General features: G+C 47.4%; 1 protein-coding gene across 3 annotated transcripts in view; it reads left to right on the top strand.

Annotated features, from left to right (window-relative positions):
• Nrp2 (neuropilin 2) overlaps positions 1 to 15434 on the top strand; it is a 119151-nt gene that overhangs the window by 31382 nt on the left and 72335 nt on the right. For all 3 annotated transcript variants that reach the window (XM_015993914.3, XM_006975011.4, XM_006975012.4), the window contains exons 3-6: positions 5198 to 5379; positions 11449 to 11679; positions 12647 to 12802; positions 14481 to 14650. In XM_015993914.3, the coding sequence (XP_015849400.2) occupies positions 5198 to 5379; positions 11449 to 11679; positions 12647 to 12802; positions 14481 to 14650 (739 nt within the window). The remainder of the gene's footprint in view (positions 1 to 5197; positions 5380 to 11448; positions 11680 to 12646; positions 12803 to 14480; positions 14651 to 15434) is intronic.

The raw sequence follows: 15434 nt of genomic DNA, 5'->3' as shown, positions 1-15434 counted from the left end.
AAACTGCTCTGAACAAGGGCCTTAGCCAGGGGAATCTTTTAGTGCACTCAGCAGTAGCCAGCCTTGCCTGGGTGACCTACTGAGAGATGGATGCCAGAGAGCCTCTTTGCGTGTTTGCCAAGTGGTGATGGGAGGGAGAGATGAAGCTGTTCTCTCTCTCTCTCTCTCTCTCTCTCTCTCTCTCTCTCTCTCTCTCTCTCTCTCTCTCTCCCCACCCCCGCCCCCTTGGACTCAGAAAATTAATTCTACTGTCTAGATCTCCATGCCACCCCCCACACGTGTGGATGTGAGGAGAAGAAGAAATGAAGTCTTTGAAGGTGAAAGAGAAAGTAGAGGAAGCGGTCTCTAGTCAGCACTGCCCAGGCAGATGTTAGCAGCTGTGCACAGCAGTCAAGAAAGTACTCAGGGACCATTTCAGAGAGAGAACAAGCGTGAGCTAGAGATGGCCACTCTGGCTCAGGGGGGAAAATAAATAACCAAAATAATAAGAGGTAGTGTTAAAGCTTCGAAAGGAATTTTTTCATTTGAGAGAGATTATGAATAATGAAATGCAAACACTGTAGTTAATATGTCTGTTAGCTGCTTTGCGTTGGCTTCTGGGAGGCAGGAATAGGCTCGGGGAGAGGGCAGCTTTCAAGTTATCCCGTTTCACTGTCCTTGGGGTGAAGCTCGAGTCCGCACCCCAGATTTCTTGATCAAACAAACACTGGAGACTCAAGGCTGCACGCAAAGCCTGTATTTATTCCAAAGCCACAAACTTCCTGAGGCTCCTCCTCGGAGCCCTTCGCAAAGGAACCTGACAACATTGAAATTTCTAAGGAGATTGCTCCAGCTGCAGCAAATCCCTAATAATAAAAAATTTCCCCACATGAGTCTGTCACACGGGAGGTAAATGAGACATTCTGGATGAAGTCAGCGTGCCACTTGGAGTGTGCCCTTTATAGCAAAAGCCCGGCCAGAAGGCCACAGGGCTAAGTGGGTCTTGTCCACAGGGTGCAGCCGGGACCCTGGAGGGAGAAGGAACTTGCTTGCCAACTGGTCACTTGGTCCTGTCTCCCCCACACACACTTGATATAAAAATCCAGTTTCCCTAAGAAGTTGAAGGAAGGGCAGGTTTATGCTTCACAAAGAGATTCATGGTGGTGGTGGTGGTGGTGGGGTCCCCTTAACTAACAAGCACACACAGAGAGAATTTGTCACTCACTCGCTGAGAGGGACCTTTGTTCAAATTGTATGGCCTTCACTGTAGGTGTGTATGTGTGCAGATAAAGTAAACATGGGTTTGTTGCTGGCCATTTTACCAAAAAAAAAAAAAAAAAGGCCTGGGGGCGGGCTAGTCACTGAGCAAATTGAGACAAGCTCTGAGCAATGGCATTTGTTGGTAGCCCTGCCTCCTGGCTGATGCTGTCAATCCTCTAAATGACTCCAAGGGTGATTAGGCAACCTGACAAAACCCGCCCACTTCTGAGGACTAGCCAGTAGGGTAGCAGGGCCTCTCTGTCCTTTGTAGAAAAATCACCAACACAAAACCCACAAATTTGGGTGGTTTTTTTTTTTAATATTATTTATTGAGTATGATATCTGAAACACTATTCTTGGGGTTTTGGCATGCCATGTCTCATGTGGTCCTCATTTGGCACACTCCAGCTCTGTGAGATGGATGACAAAGTGATATTGGAAAAGAATCCATACCTGCATCTGCTAATTTTGTTTTCCGCTTGTTTGGGTTTTTGAGACAGACCATTACGTAGCACACATTGTTGACCTTGAACTCTTATCCTCCTGCTTCAGCCCCCGAGTGCTGGGGTTTTTGGCAAGTTCCACTATGTCCATCCCTGCTAAATCATTAGGGCTTGTTTTTCCTCAACAGTTCTGCTTTGAAAACTTAAGGAATGCAGCTTTATTTTCATGAGTCTTGCCTTATTAACGAAATGTGAACTTATAATAATTCGGATAGCAGAAGGGAATAATGATGATATATCTCTGCTAGTATTTTAGATGTGGTTTTTCAAATGTTTTCTGAATGCTTGCGTGAGGAAATAATGTGTACATTTGAAAATGGACTTTAAAAATCTCTTCTTTCTGCACTAATAGTATACCATGTACTTTTTTTCTATAAAGTTAAAAAAAAAAAAAAAACAGACCTGCCACACTATTTTTTGTAGCAACTGAATATTTCATTTTATAAATATACCGGAATTGATTTACTCTTGCTGTCTGGTTGGATTTTTCAACATGATGCTATCTATAAAGGGAGCATCTTCTCACTTTTCATATGCTTTTTAAAAAACATTCCCAACGATGCATATACATCCGTACACCACCCTGATTGTTTTCTTGGCAGAAAAAAAGTCCTAAGGATTCTGGTTTAAAGCCTATGTACATAGTAACTTTCATCGAGTTTTGCCCAAAAAGTACCTTCCAAATGTTTGAAGAGATTTACATCTCCTCATTCACTGTGCCACTATCCCCAAGGCTCCTTTCTCTTCAGACAAGCCTCATCTACATACATGCCTCAACCTCTTTACCTCTGAAATGGGTGTGAGAATTTGACAAACCAGTTAGCTTTCTTAAGCACAAACTGAGTACCGAACAATGGAGTAATTCTTTACGCAGGCTAGGTTCAGTCATAGAAAGCTCACAACTGAAGGAGAAGGCTCCTAATCTGTCTTTTACTGTTACATCATTCATTTTCAAAGTATTCATTTGGTGTGTGTGTGTGTATATGCACGCCCGTGCTAGTGCCCACAGTGAGTGTGAAGTCAGAGGACAATCTTGGGTGTGAGTCCTTGCCTCCTCCCCCTTATTTGAGACAGGGTCTAGCTGGCCAGCCAGCTTTCAGGGCACCTCCTACCTCTCTCTACCTCTGGCCTCACAATAGGGGCAATGGGATTACAGGTGTACTCTGCTGTGTCCAGACTTACCTGGTTTATGAGGCTCGTAGTCAGGGCCCCATGCCCACACAGCCATCACCCTGCGCTCTAAGTCATCTCCTCAGCCCTATTTCCGCTATTTTCCGCGGCTCAGAAAGATGCAAGGCTTAATCTTTCTCCGTTCTTCTGCTTTGAAAAAGATGTTTTGGGGGCTGGAGAGACGGTTTAGTGGTTAAGAGCACTGACTGCTTTTCCAAAGGACCTGGGTTCAATTCCTAGCACCCATATGGCAGCTCACAACTGTCTGTAACTCCACTTCCAGGGGACCCTCACACAGACATACACACAGACAAAACACCAATGCATATAAAATAAAAATAAATAAACTAGTTTTTTTTTTTTAAAAAAAAAATGTTTAAAAAAAAGGAGGGGAAGAAGTTTTTAGTGGCTGTCGCTGTATTTAACAAATTGTTGGCTTATTAAAGAACTGTAATGTTGGCCTCCAGCTAAGACGTGGACTCCAACCCCAGGTGTCTATCTCCAGGTCTGGGATCTTGCACTCAAAGAGGAACTCGTGATGAGTGAGTAAGGGCTGCCTGACTTGTGTGCACACTGCTGGATGCACCATTGCTCAACTACGTCTGCTAGGCAGTGCTCAAGTCGGAGTGGACCAGCAAGGAGGGATTTTCCAGACGGGATGGGGAATTTCCCCCGAGAACAAACAAGCGTCTTTTCGCTTTTGTTTTGGAATTGAGGAAGCTTGCTTTCAAAGTCAGTGCTATCTCCCACACTGAAAAATCTCAGATTCGACCAGATCCTCCGCCCCACCCCACCCTGGGGCCTTCGGAACCTGGCTATCTCACCAGAGCTCTGGTGGAAGCCTCTATCTCCCCATCTCCACCTCTCTGGAGGGATCAGCACCGGCCAGGCTCTTGGTTGCAGGAGTTCATCCCTCCGGGGCCTCAAGATAAACTGCTCCTGGTAACACACTCCTTATTCTTCCTTTACAAGCCTATTTATTCAGAAATGGCTGAGCAATCTGAAATACGGCTCCCGGAGGCTAAAGTAAGCCTCGGGCCTCTCTAATTCACTCCAACCACTTGTGCAGGCAGCCAGCTCCCACAGACTACTGTGACAGGCGCTGGAGGCCACAGCCCAGGGAGGCCTACATTGTCAACCCCTTTCCTTACCCACAAGGAAGAAATGGCTTTATGTGTTGTTTTTACAGGTTGATGCAAAATAAACAGAGGGAGAGAGAAGAAACAGGGAGGTGGTTTTGGGGGATTGTCAAGGAAGAAGTTTCCCACTTTGTGCTGTGTGATTTAAGCAGTAACTAGAAGCATAGAAGGAGTTAACACAAACCTGGGGATCATTGGGGATCACTGTGGGAACTGTGCCTGTCAAGACAAAGGGGGCACTTTCTGTGTGGATCAGTCTATGATCCTGGCCATGGAAGACGACGGTGAGACATCTACGCCCCGCCCCATGCCAGGCCCGTCTGACTCAGTTTGAAAGGAGCACAGGCCACAGCTTGGGGGAGACCAGCCAGCCATGCCTCTTAAAAGGCTACTCCTCATTGTGGGCACACAGACCCAGTCCCCAGGGAGTCGCCAGGCTTTGGGGGAAGTTTTGATTGCCTTCTCTGACTTAGGGCCAATCCCTGTTGAAAACATGTTGACTAGACAGTGCCGATGGGAACTTTGTGGGCACAATCTCAGGGAAGGAGGTGGCCTGCAGATGGGGCACTGCCAATTAAGAAGGAGAGGGGATGGCCCAGGAGAAAACTAAAACAGGGTAGGGGACAGGAGAACAAACACCTATGAAGCATCCCCAGGGTGCCGGTCCCTGACACGTAATTTTTTCAACTCATCATCTTGCCAGTATGCTGGAGCCAATATTTTTCTCCTCCTGTTACATTTGAAGACACTCGGGCTCAAAGCATTGTGGTAACTTGCCAGGACAGAGTTTAGGAGAGACAAAGATTTAGAGAGGTCACGATGGAAATAAAAGGTATACGCTGCTGCCACCCAAGGAAAAACACAATGCTTGCTTTGAGATCTGAAAGAGTGATGCAATTGCTCTTATGTGAACAAGAGATAAGGCCTCTCCCACCCATGCACTCATTCACTGTAGCTCGAACAAAGCAACTTCCTGTGTCTGTGTTTGCCTGGGTACCAAAGCAAGGACAGTGCCCTTTGTTGATCACGCCGGAACACCTGAGAGTCTCTAAAGGAATGGGGAGAGCCGAGAGAGGATAATGGTCCTTCCCAGACCTTCAGAAGGATCTTCTTTTCATTGGTGTCCTTTTTGCTGTCCCCACCTAGGTATGACTTCATTGAGATTCGGGATGGGGACAGTGAGTCGGCTGACCTCCTGGGCAAACACTGTGGGAACATCGCTCCGCCCACCATCATCTCCTCTGGCTCCATGTTATACATCAAGTTCACATCAGACTATGCCCGGCAGGGGGCAGGTTTCTCCCTACGCTACGAGATCTTCAAAACAGGTTGGTGGGATCTGGAGTAGGCCAGAGATGGGCATCATAGGGAAGGTGGAACACAGGGGGAGTCCTGGTGGGTGATGGCATGGGGGGGGGGGGCGGGAGTAAGGGCTTTAGTCATCTGCCCTGACTGTGGTGGCAGATGAAGAGATGTCTAAGGTGAACCTGGTAATGCCTCCACATGAAAAGGCAGGTCAGGTGACTTCCAACTTGAGGGGAGAGATGAGGCACCAACCAACACAGGAGGAGGGGTGGGGGATAAATACAAGAACATCTCTTGAAAGAATTGGATTTTTGTGTTTTTGAAAATCAAGCTGTTCTTCATGGTTTGAACTTGGTTGAACTTTATCTCAACTCCTTCATGGTTTAATATTGTCTTTATTTGGAATTACATGGGGCTGGAGGACATAATCTTTTCATTGTTTGGGGTTTCTAAAGATCTCACCACGACCCCCAGAATGGGGTCAGTCATTGCTTTTAAATTAAATTATGACTCCCAGACATTCCCCTTGGCCATCCATTTTACCACCCCTCTACACTGAACTCCTAGTTCCCATCTGCCAGGGGATCGGACGCCCTGAAAAGCTAATGAAAGATGGTGGAAATGGGGGGCGGGGCCAGAAAAGATAACCCTTCTTCGAGTTGACTGCTAGAACCCATGCATCTCATTAGGTCTTTATGGGCAGCACTGACTTCTGAGGCTCGGTAGGCCAGTGGGCATCTGAAGATGCTGCATTGCGTCCACACGTCTCCTCTCCCGGCGGCACATCCTCTGTCTCATATCAGCTATCCCTGTGCCTGAGGAAGGAATGCCCCCCATTCTCCCTCACCTTGCCCACTCCTTACCTCAGAAGCTCTGCCCCCATCTTTCTTTCTTTAGGAGTCCAATTTTTGCAACTCCTACATGAAATCTGATTCCAGGTGAAGATGTCACCCTGTCATTGAGAAACCAAAGTCTGGCGCCTATTAAGTTCAGTGCAACGGGAACTATTCATATGTTTTTTTTTTTCTTTTTCTTTTTCATTAAACAGTTCTTGGAAGGAAGTAGTGGCTGTTGAAAGCACTTTTTATATCCACTCTGTCTAAATATTTGTTGGACTTGTCTGCCTTCGAAGATAGAACCAAATGAAGGGGTGTGGTTAGCAGAACTGTATTGTGCCAGAGTGGGGACCCTAAGCCATGGCCTATGATGGCCCATCTGCCATGCATTTTCATGTTCCTGGCCACATGAAGGTCTCAGGAACTGATCTGTGTGTCCTGGGCTGGGGGCTGGTGTGAGCCCCCTGCACAGCTGAGTCCCAGTAAAAGACGCAGACCAATGTACCAACTCCAAGGAGCACTCTCTACTGAGTGTTATAGAAAGAAGGAATAAGGCAGGATTTCTTGTCCTTGACTTGTGGGAGAGACAGGTAGACAAATCCTCATCACACAGATGCATAGACAAATCCTCATCACACAGATGCACCCTCGGTATTATTGGTGACATTAAAAGGAAAATTATACTATGAATAAGTGTTATGTGAAGGTACAGGTCACTTGTTACTCTTCTGGAAATGCAATTGAGGAACTCTGTGACCTAACAGAAAACAGTCCCTAGTGCTGGACCCATCACTTAGCTCTACTACCTCAACCTCAGAAGGGAATCAGCTCGTGCAAGACCTTCCAGGGAGCTGGCCAAGAGAAGTCAGAACAAGAGTGAGCAAGGCCGTTAAGCTTATCTCTGGTCTCATGGCTCTTATCTCAGTGTTTCATAAAGCACAATGCCACGCTCTCCAGAAAGCCACAGAAATGGAGAATGTTCACTCCATCCATCACACAAATTTGAAAGGAGGGCATTAAAAGATAAACCACATGAGGGGATCGTGATTCAGCCTGCTGTTTTGATGACATGCAGAAGGAGAATTTTAAATAAGGCAGCAAGTCTGTGAAGAGCTTTAAACAATAATGCCAGTCAGGAAAGGTCTGTGGCTTGAGCCTGGAGCAGTGGGTGGCCCACTCTAAGGACTGGGATGGCCACTGAAAGGGACGCTGTAGTGAGTGACAGCCCTGCCCAAAACCACATGGCTGGGAGTGTGCAAAAGAAGAATGCCCAGAAGCCTCCTCAGGGCCATCAGGAAGAGTAGCTATTGGTATGAAAGTCAGTCCTATAAATATAAAACACAGGCTTTCACAAGGGAGCAAAAGTCAAAAGTGAGACATTTAGAGAAGGTATCCATCCTTGTCTTAGGTCCTTATTTCCACGGTTGCTGTCCTGGGAAAAAGCATACAGTTTACATCATCCACAGAACATGAAAGAAATGGGTGGACATGCTGAATAAATCCAAACAAACAGCGCTATGTTTGCCAGTCAGATTCATAAAGAGAAAGAGAGGGAAACTGTAAACACAGATATGCAAACAGCCATACAGAAGGCTCTGGAAGCTTGGCTTTCTCCAGGCTCCGCCTCGGAGTTACTCTGGGACACACGCACCCACAAGGCTGGGACAAACAGAGCATATGGCAGAAGAAGGTCATGGCTGCACTAAATGAAGGGTAAACTGTTGTTGAGGTCACCACACTGCCTCACCTGGAAAAGGGCAAGCCAGAAAAAAAGTCGCAAACCTAAACAACCGGAAGTCACCGAATCCAGCACTGAATAAGGAAAGAAAAATCTTAAAAGAACTTGAAAGGGGTCGTGGGAAGCAGAAGCAGTAGAAATCAGTTTGTTGCTGTTGTTGTTGTTGTTGTTTTTCTGAAGATCTTTGAGCAGAATTTCAAGATCCACAGTTCTCTCCGGTGTCCATTACTCGGTGGCATTTCTGGTAATAAAATTGTAGGGCTTGTTCACAGTAGAGGAAACCTACAATGCCGGCTACTCCAAGCCCATACATAAAGGCCTGAATTCCCAACCTGTGGTCAAGTGAAGGTTAACTTTGGATAAGGCCACTGCATTTTTGTATCTTTGTATGTGCACGCTCCTCTTCAACCTGCAGGCTGTAGACTGGACAGTACAGAGACGTGGAGTTGGCATCCCGCAGGCCAAAATCTGAGCAGGGACCTGGGGTGGGCATCCTGCACGCCAAAGCCCTTTGGGATGGAACCATCAGTACAGTCCAGACCCCCAACTTCAGTTTTGTGTTGTTTTGCTGTTTTACGAGACAGAGTCTCACTCTGTAGCCCAAGCTGTCCTAGAATTCAATATGTAGCAGGCTCGCCTGGAACTCATGGTAGTCCTCCTGCCTCAGTCATTAGGATGACAGTGCTTAGATGACAGATATGAGCCACCACACTCTCCCAAACCTCCAGCTTGTATGAGTAATCTCAACATTGAATTGACATGAATGTTTGTCAGCTGGGTATCTAAATTATTTTTATCCTTTTAACATGATGCAGAAAAGGACTGTGGATTAATCAGATTTCTGGAAGACTAAAATTTTGTGTCCATTTCCAGATCTCTTTATTCAGTTGCCATTCTGGTGATTTTGACCATGGTAGTACTGCAGACAAATGTGTCATTTTTTTTTTTTTTTTTTGAGACAGGGTTTCTCTGTGTAGTTTTGGTGCCTGTCCTGGAACTCGCTCTGTAGACCAGACTGGCCTCAAACTCACAGTGATCCCCCTGGCTCAGCCTCCCGAGTGCTGGGATTAAAGGCATGCGCCACCGCCCAGCCAAATATATCATTTTTAATAGATGCCTGATTTTTCTACTTGCAAAGGATAAAACAGCAATGTTTTCTCACCTTCAAAAGAAGCCAGAGAATGTATCCATTTCTAACCAATTATCAGACATGTACTGGCTTCTTTTTTGTTTGTTTTTGCTTTGTTTTGTTAGGTGTTTTTTTTTTTAAGGGGGGTGGGTTTGGGGTGGGGGTGGTGTTATTTGGTTGGCCCTAAGTACTTAAAGCTGAAAAATTCCTTCCAGTTACATGCAAGACCGACCTGGGGATCTTCACTAAAGGGTTTAGAATCTCACATTCTCCAGAGCCCATATTGGGCTCTGAATGTCCATTGTTGAAACACTTGTCCCCCTTGGGTGAGAAGGATCAAAGATTCCCCCATAAATTCCCCGCTCCCAGGGTGGTGCAGAGTCCCTTCTAAATGAGTAACAATAGAGCCAGCTCCAGGAAGGGACTCTCCAGAGGCCTCTGCTAACTCTCCAGTCAGTTGTCAAAAGAGAGTTAATTTCCATCCAGCACTGTGTGAGGCTCCCTAAGTGCCCCCATGAAGAAGTCTGCTCAGCATCCTTAAACTCTAACCTTTTCAAAATTCTTCTTGGCCCCCTGAAGACCAGCCAGCTGGCCTGGCTTTCCCAAATTGCATCACCCCAGGCCACTGAGGAAGCCCTCAGGAGTTGGAGGCCTGATGATAAACAAAGCTGGGGAGGGGTGGGGAGGCCACCCCCAGCTCATCCCATCCAACCTAACTGCCCTTTGGCAACTCCGGCCCTATCTGGCTGCTGCTATATCAATGAATGACGGGGGGGGGGGGGGGGGGGGGGGGGGGGGAGCCTCTGAGGTGTAGCACCCAGAGCTCCAAATAAGCCAGGAAGGTTTGCTCTTGCTCCTGGTCCTCATTCTACCCACAACCCAGCGGGCAGCACTGTAAGCAGAGAGAAGGGATCCGATGGATAGGTGGGGATTCTGGGAACTCCCTTATTGCCTGAGCTACAGAAAGTTGCAAGCCTACCCCAAATACACATACACTTATTGCATGGTACCTTTTCCAAGTCAGATATTTGCAGCTTTCCAGAAAGTCAGTGTCAATAAGGAGACTTGCAGAGGACTCTGCTACAAGGAGCTACAGATAAAGACATCGCTTCTGGCTAAGATCGGCATATTGACATCCCATAGTTATATTTCAGTGTGATCCCCAGAGGACACTTCCTGCCAGTAAACACCTGGTTTATTGAGTATTTGTGTTGTTGTTGTTGTTGTTTCCTTCATGCTTAGAGTGTTTGTTATCCCCTTCATAAATCCTGCTTCATTTTCTTATTTTAAAATCCAAATGCAGTGAATGAAATCTATTGTAATTACCAGTGTTTACATCCCTGTTGTTAACTTGTATCCATTCTTGTTCTCTTTGTATATGCTGGGTCTCTGCTTCTGGGCTCCTTCCCTGGCTCTGCCCAGAGGAACCGTTCCTGGTTTAAAGGACAAGGCTCTTCTAATAGGACTCCACCTAGAGGCATCAGGAGATGTGGGGGCTGTAATCCTCTTAGGGCTCCTGCTGTAGGCCAAGCTTGGAGCAGGCTGGGAATGTGTGTCACGTTTCATCAGGACACATTCCCCAGAACGCTAACCCAAGAGCTTAGGGGAGAAACACAAGGCCATCCCCACCACAAAGGCACCAGAGGCCTTCCAAATGTCAATACACTGCTGCATTTTTCCAAACTCGCCGCCCAAGCGGCCTTTAACATCCCAACGCCCCGCTGTGATCCACCGGCTAAAAACCTCAATTGTTAATTGTCCCGCCACTACAGAGCAGCCCGTTTTAATACAGTCAGGACATGAATGAGGCTTGGGCTCCCCTTTGCCCCTCCCCTGAGGCACCTTGGATCTTGGAGGGAGAAGGGGCACTTAGCTGGCTTGGGTACAATAGAGGCTAGTGTTGAGGTCAGCAATAAATAAGGGATAACATTGTTTCCCCTGCTGGCAACCAGCAAGTCTTCCTTAAGGATTGAAATAACTTACATTTCTGGAGTGAGCAGCTGAGTAATTGAGAAAGAAGACTCTGTTCTCTCTCTCTCTCTCTCTCTCTCTCTCTCTCTCTCTCTCTCTCTCTCTCTCTCTCTCTCCTCTACCTCTTACCCTCCAATCCCTCAATTGCTGGTCTTATTCTGATATACAAAGCCATCAGCCTCGTCGCCCTAATTTCTGTCCAAAAAGGAGGCTGGCTTGAAGGCTTGAAACCTAGATGGGAAGGGTGTGTTGCTCCAAGGGCCACTTGAGCAAAAACAAAAACCTTGTGAGTAGGGGGATATGGACCCAAACATTTAAATAACCCAGAGGCAGAGGAGGCAGCAGAGTAAAGCTGCTCCTTAGCGCTACATCTCTTACCCCTCCCTACCCCCTCCCCACCCCTCTCTCCGGTACACAGGCTCTGAAGATTGTTCCAAGAACTTCACAAGCCCCAATGGGACCATTGAATCTCCCGGGTTCCCAGAGAAGTATCCACACAATCTGGACTGCACCTTCACCATCCTGGCCAAACCCAGGATGGAGATCATCCTGCAGTTCCTGACCTTTGACCTGGAGCATGACCCCCTACAAGTGGGGGAAGGAGACTGCAAGTATGACTGGCTGGACATCTGGGATGGCATTCCACACGGTGAGTGAATGCTTCTGCTCTGTTCCCATTCTCCTTTTCATAAAGTTCAGGATCCTAGCCCAGGGAATAGTAGCACCCAAAGTGGACAGGTCTTCCCATTTCAATTAACCAAATTAAGGTAATCCCCCCAGATATATCTAGAGGCCTATCTCTAAGGTGATTCCAGATTTTTATCAAGTTGACAATTGATATTAACCATCAGAGGTGCCAAAACTCTACGTCATGTTCCTTTCTATACCAGGTTATCGGGATAGAAATGAATTAATAGTCAAATGCTGTGACCACATAGCAGCCAGACTGACTAGACTTGAAACTCTCTGCTGTACAATCCTCGCAAGTTATGCAACCTCTCAGTATCTTGGCTTTGAAATGATCTATCATCACTATTATCATGAGAACCATTATTTCATTACTATTAATATGGTTGTGGATGTGGAAAAGGCAATCATTCCCAGCCAAGAGGAGCCTGTATAGATTGGGCGAAGACCACACAGATCGTAGGTGTAATCAGTATTGGAAAGGAAACGAGTTGTCCATCTCTGTGGTTGTTCTCAGTGTTTTCTAATATAAAGGATACATGGGAGCTATGCAGGAGCAATTTCATCTTGGGAAAAGCATAAGATTTAGGCAGGCAAGCAGGGTTTGGGTCCCAGCTCTGCTGTTTCTGCAATATGAACTGGGAAATGTCACCTGACCCTCTGAAACTCAATTTCTTCCTCTGTAGAGCAGGAACTGTAGCGATATCATCTGGCCCTTCTCTCAGGGATGGGACAATAGACCGTAGCCAGCTCAGGGAAAGCGCTGTTGAATGTGCAGGGGAAATATCACACATTATTCTCGAAGCACACCTTCGGTTTTTATGTCACGGTACTGGCAGTTAGGTTCGAAGTGGTGGGACAGGAGAGAGCACTGAGAACCAGTTTTAGATTTTCACTTCCTCTGTCTGCTCTTTGTCTCCTGTATCTAGTTGGCCCTCTGATTGGCAAGTACTGTGGGACCAAGACACCCTCCAAGCTCCGCTCATCCACGGGGATCCTCTCCCTGACCTTTCACACGGACATGGCAGTGGCCAAGGACGGCTTCTCCGCACGTTACTACCTGGTCCACCAAGAGCCGCCTGAGAGTGAGTGGGCCATTTGGAATCTCTGTCTTGTCTTCTCATTGGGGGGCATGAGTGGGTACAGGTGAAGGGCTGACCTCTGTGAAAACAGTAGACAGGTATGCTGCAGACTTCATGGTGGCATCCGAGTTCAAGGAAGGAGAGCCGTGCCTTCTATCCCAGCAGAGATGAAGGAGAAAAAGACAGTGTCCATCTGGGTGCTCATTTCCTTATATAAAAAACAAACAAGCAAACAAACAAACAACAACAAAAACAAGCAAACAAACAAGTGTGTGTTGTTCCCAGAGAAAGCTGTGGACCATCTCAAGCTTCCATCCCTATGGATGGAAAAGGGTTGTGGTTAGGATGATGGTAGAAAGACACATAGGTGTCTAACCCTTTCCAGAACTGCATCAGTTCCTTCATCTCCAGACCCCAAAAGCCATCGTCCCAAAACAGCCCTATGTACCTATCTTGACATTCAAGTTCTGTCGCTCCCAGTAGAGATTCCCTGGCTAGACAATGCCATCCCTTGGACGTCACGTCACACGTGCAAGAAATACAAGTTTTGAGGAACTTCTACTGAGTGCTAGGCGCCGTGGGTAGCATTGCAAAGTGCTATCTATGGTGGGCCTGGTTGTTGTGGCACCTGCCACCCAAGCCACTGGTCTCCCATCCTGAGCCCCATTTTCAAACCATCTGCTTGCTCCTGGCCCTGTGCTTCAGGTGCACTGTCATGGCTGCTTAGAGATCCAAATGACCTCCTGAAGGAAGAAGCACTCTGAGATGAGGATTGAGGAACTCCTGCCACCGTTATGGACAGCTTACCACCTAGGCAGCTATAGATTCAGCAGCCTGGCCTGCCTGAAAATGAACAGGCTCGGCTCGGTCCTGTCGCCATTTTCTTTTTTTTTCATCCGAGTTCTGGAAGGTTGCATGATAAACAGTGTAGCAAGTCGCAGCTCGTCCAGCAAATGGCCAGTGCCGTCACGGAGGTAAAGAATAGATCTGATACCTCAGAAAGGTGGCCCGTTTTTAACCGAACACATGCCTGCGCGAGCATTGATCAGTGTCCCCAGCATCCAGGTGAAGGACCGCAGTGTCGCTGATGGCAGAAGAGCCCAGTCGGAGACTCCTCGGGGATGTTAGTCCAGACAAGTGCTGTCGGGGAACACAGTGGGGCATGCGTGTGCTCACAGGGAAGTCTCCTAAAGACGGGTGTTTATACTTTGCAGCGTCTGTCTGCTGTGCCAGAAATTTGGAAACACTTGGGTGAAAGGGAGACATGCGAAAGTGCCTCCTGGGTGTGTGCCGGCTTCCCACGACGGCTGAGCCCACCCAGATTGCCATGTTCACCTGTACCGCATGCATGGCTGGTGCATCTGGCACCTGAGAGCATCCATAGCCTGCAGCACTTGCGCTTTAGATGGTATTTTTAATTTCTATGATGATTCTTATTTATCTATCGTCTAATTTCTTTTAGGTCCAATTTAGTTCCTTGAAGACCCAGAGGGGTTGTTAACTATGTGACTTGGTTTAGTTGGTTTTTTTTTTTTTTTTTTCAAATGGGAGCATATAATTAGATTCGGGATGAGGGAATGCCTGCAAGGGCTTGTCCCTGGAAGGAGGCAGTGTCTGGGGGGCCCCAGCACTTGGAGGTTAAGATGCCTAACTCTGCCCTTGACCAATCTCCACTCCCCAGACTTCCAGTGCAACGTCCCTCTGGGAATGGAGTCCGGCCGGATTGCTAACGAGCAGATCAGTGCCTCATCCACCTTCTCTGATGGGAGGTGGACGCCTCAACAGAGCCGGCTCCATGGTGACGACAATGGCTGGACCCCCAACTTGGATTCCAACAAGGAGTACCTCCAGGTGTGTGTGTGTGTGTGTGTGTGTGTGTGTGTGTGTGTGTGTGTGTGTGTGTGTGTGTGTTGGAGGAGAGAGAGAGAGAGAGAGAGAGAGAGAGAGAGAGAGAGAGAGAGAGAATACAGAGAGAATGTGATGTGTGTGTTGATGGGATGGTGATGTGGCCCCTCAGCTAGAACCAAAAGAGGATGCTAAAAAATAAGCACAGAATGGGTGAGAATTGCATCCATCCATCCATCCATCCATCCATCCATCCATCCATCCATCCATCATCTATCCAAACAGCCCTGTGCTATGCCAAACATTGTGCTGTGTGCTGGGATAAACTGATGAGTAAGAGGACCGCTTGCCCTTGCCCTTACGCGGATTAGTGGGCCCGGGGAGAGCTGTTTGGCCATGATACTGTTTGGCCTATCAGTATCAAAGGAACGTTCTATAAATAGTTCCAGATCTTCCTCATTCTTGGCACAGGGAGGCATCAGAGATGTGGGGAGAGCGTTTTCCTGAAGGCAGGTTTGTTGGGTGCTAGCTGAACATGGCAACTTCTTCTGATCTTTGCTATCTGGAGGGAGCCTGCCAGGAAGGTTTTGCACATAGCTATCAGAGAACACATGGGAAAATGTCACCATGGGGAACGAAACTCGTTCCCCAGATGCTCGGCAGCGTCTTGCAGACTATTGTTTGCTGTCTTCCTGAGCCAGTCTTGTAGCTCATGTTGAGTAATCTTCCTGCACTGCACACGGGTCCAGCTCTGATCCCCTGGGAAGAAGTAAACAGGGGGAGGACAAAC

This window comes from Peromyscus maniculatus, chromosome 13 (genome assembly GCF_049852395.1).
Source record: "Peromyscus maniculatus bairdii isolate BWxNUB_F1_BW_parent chromosome 13, HU_Pman_BW_mat_3.1, whole genome shotgun sequence".
Taxonomy (NCBI): domain Eukaryota; kingdom Metazoa; phylum Chordata; class Mammalia; order Rodentia; family Cricetidae; genus Peromyscus; species Peromyscus maniculatus.
Note: the sequence above shows the minus strand (reverse complement) of the source record. Positions and strands in the feature narration are given on the sequence as shown.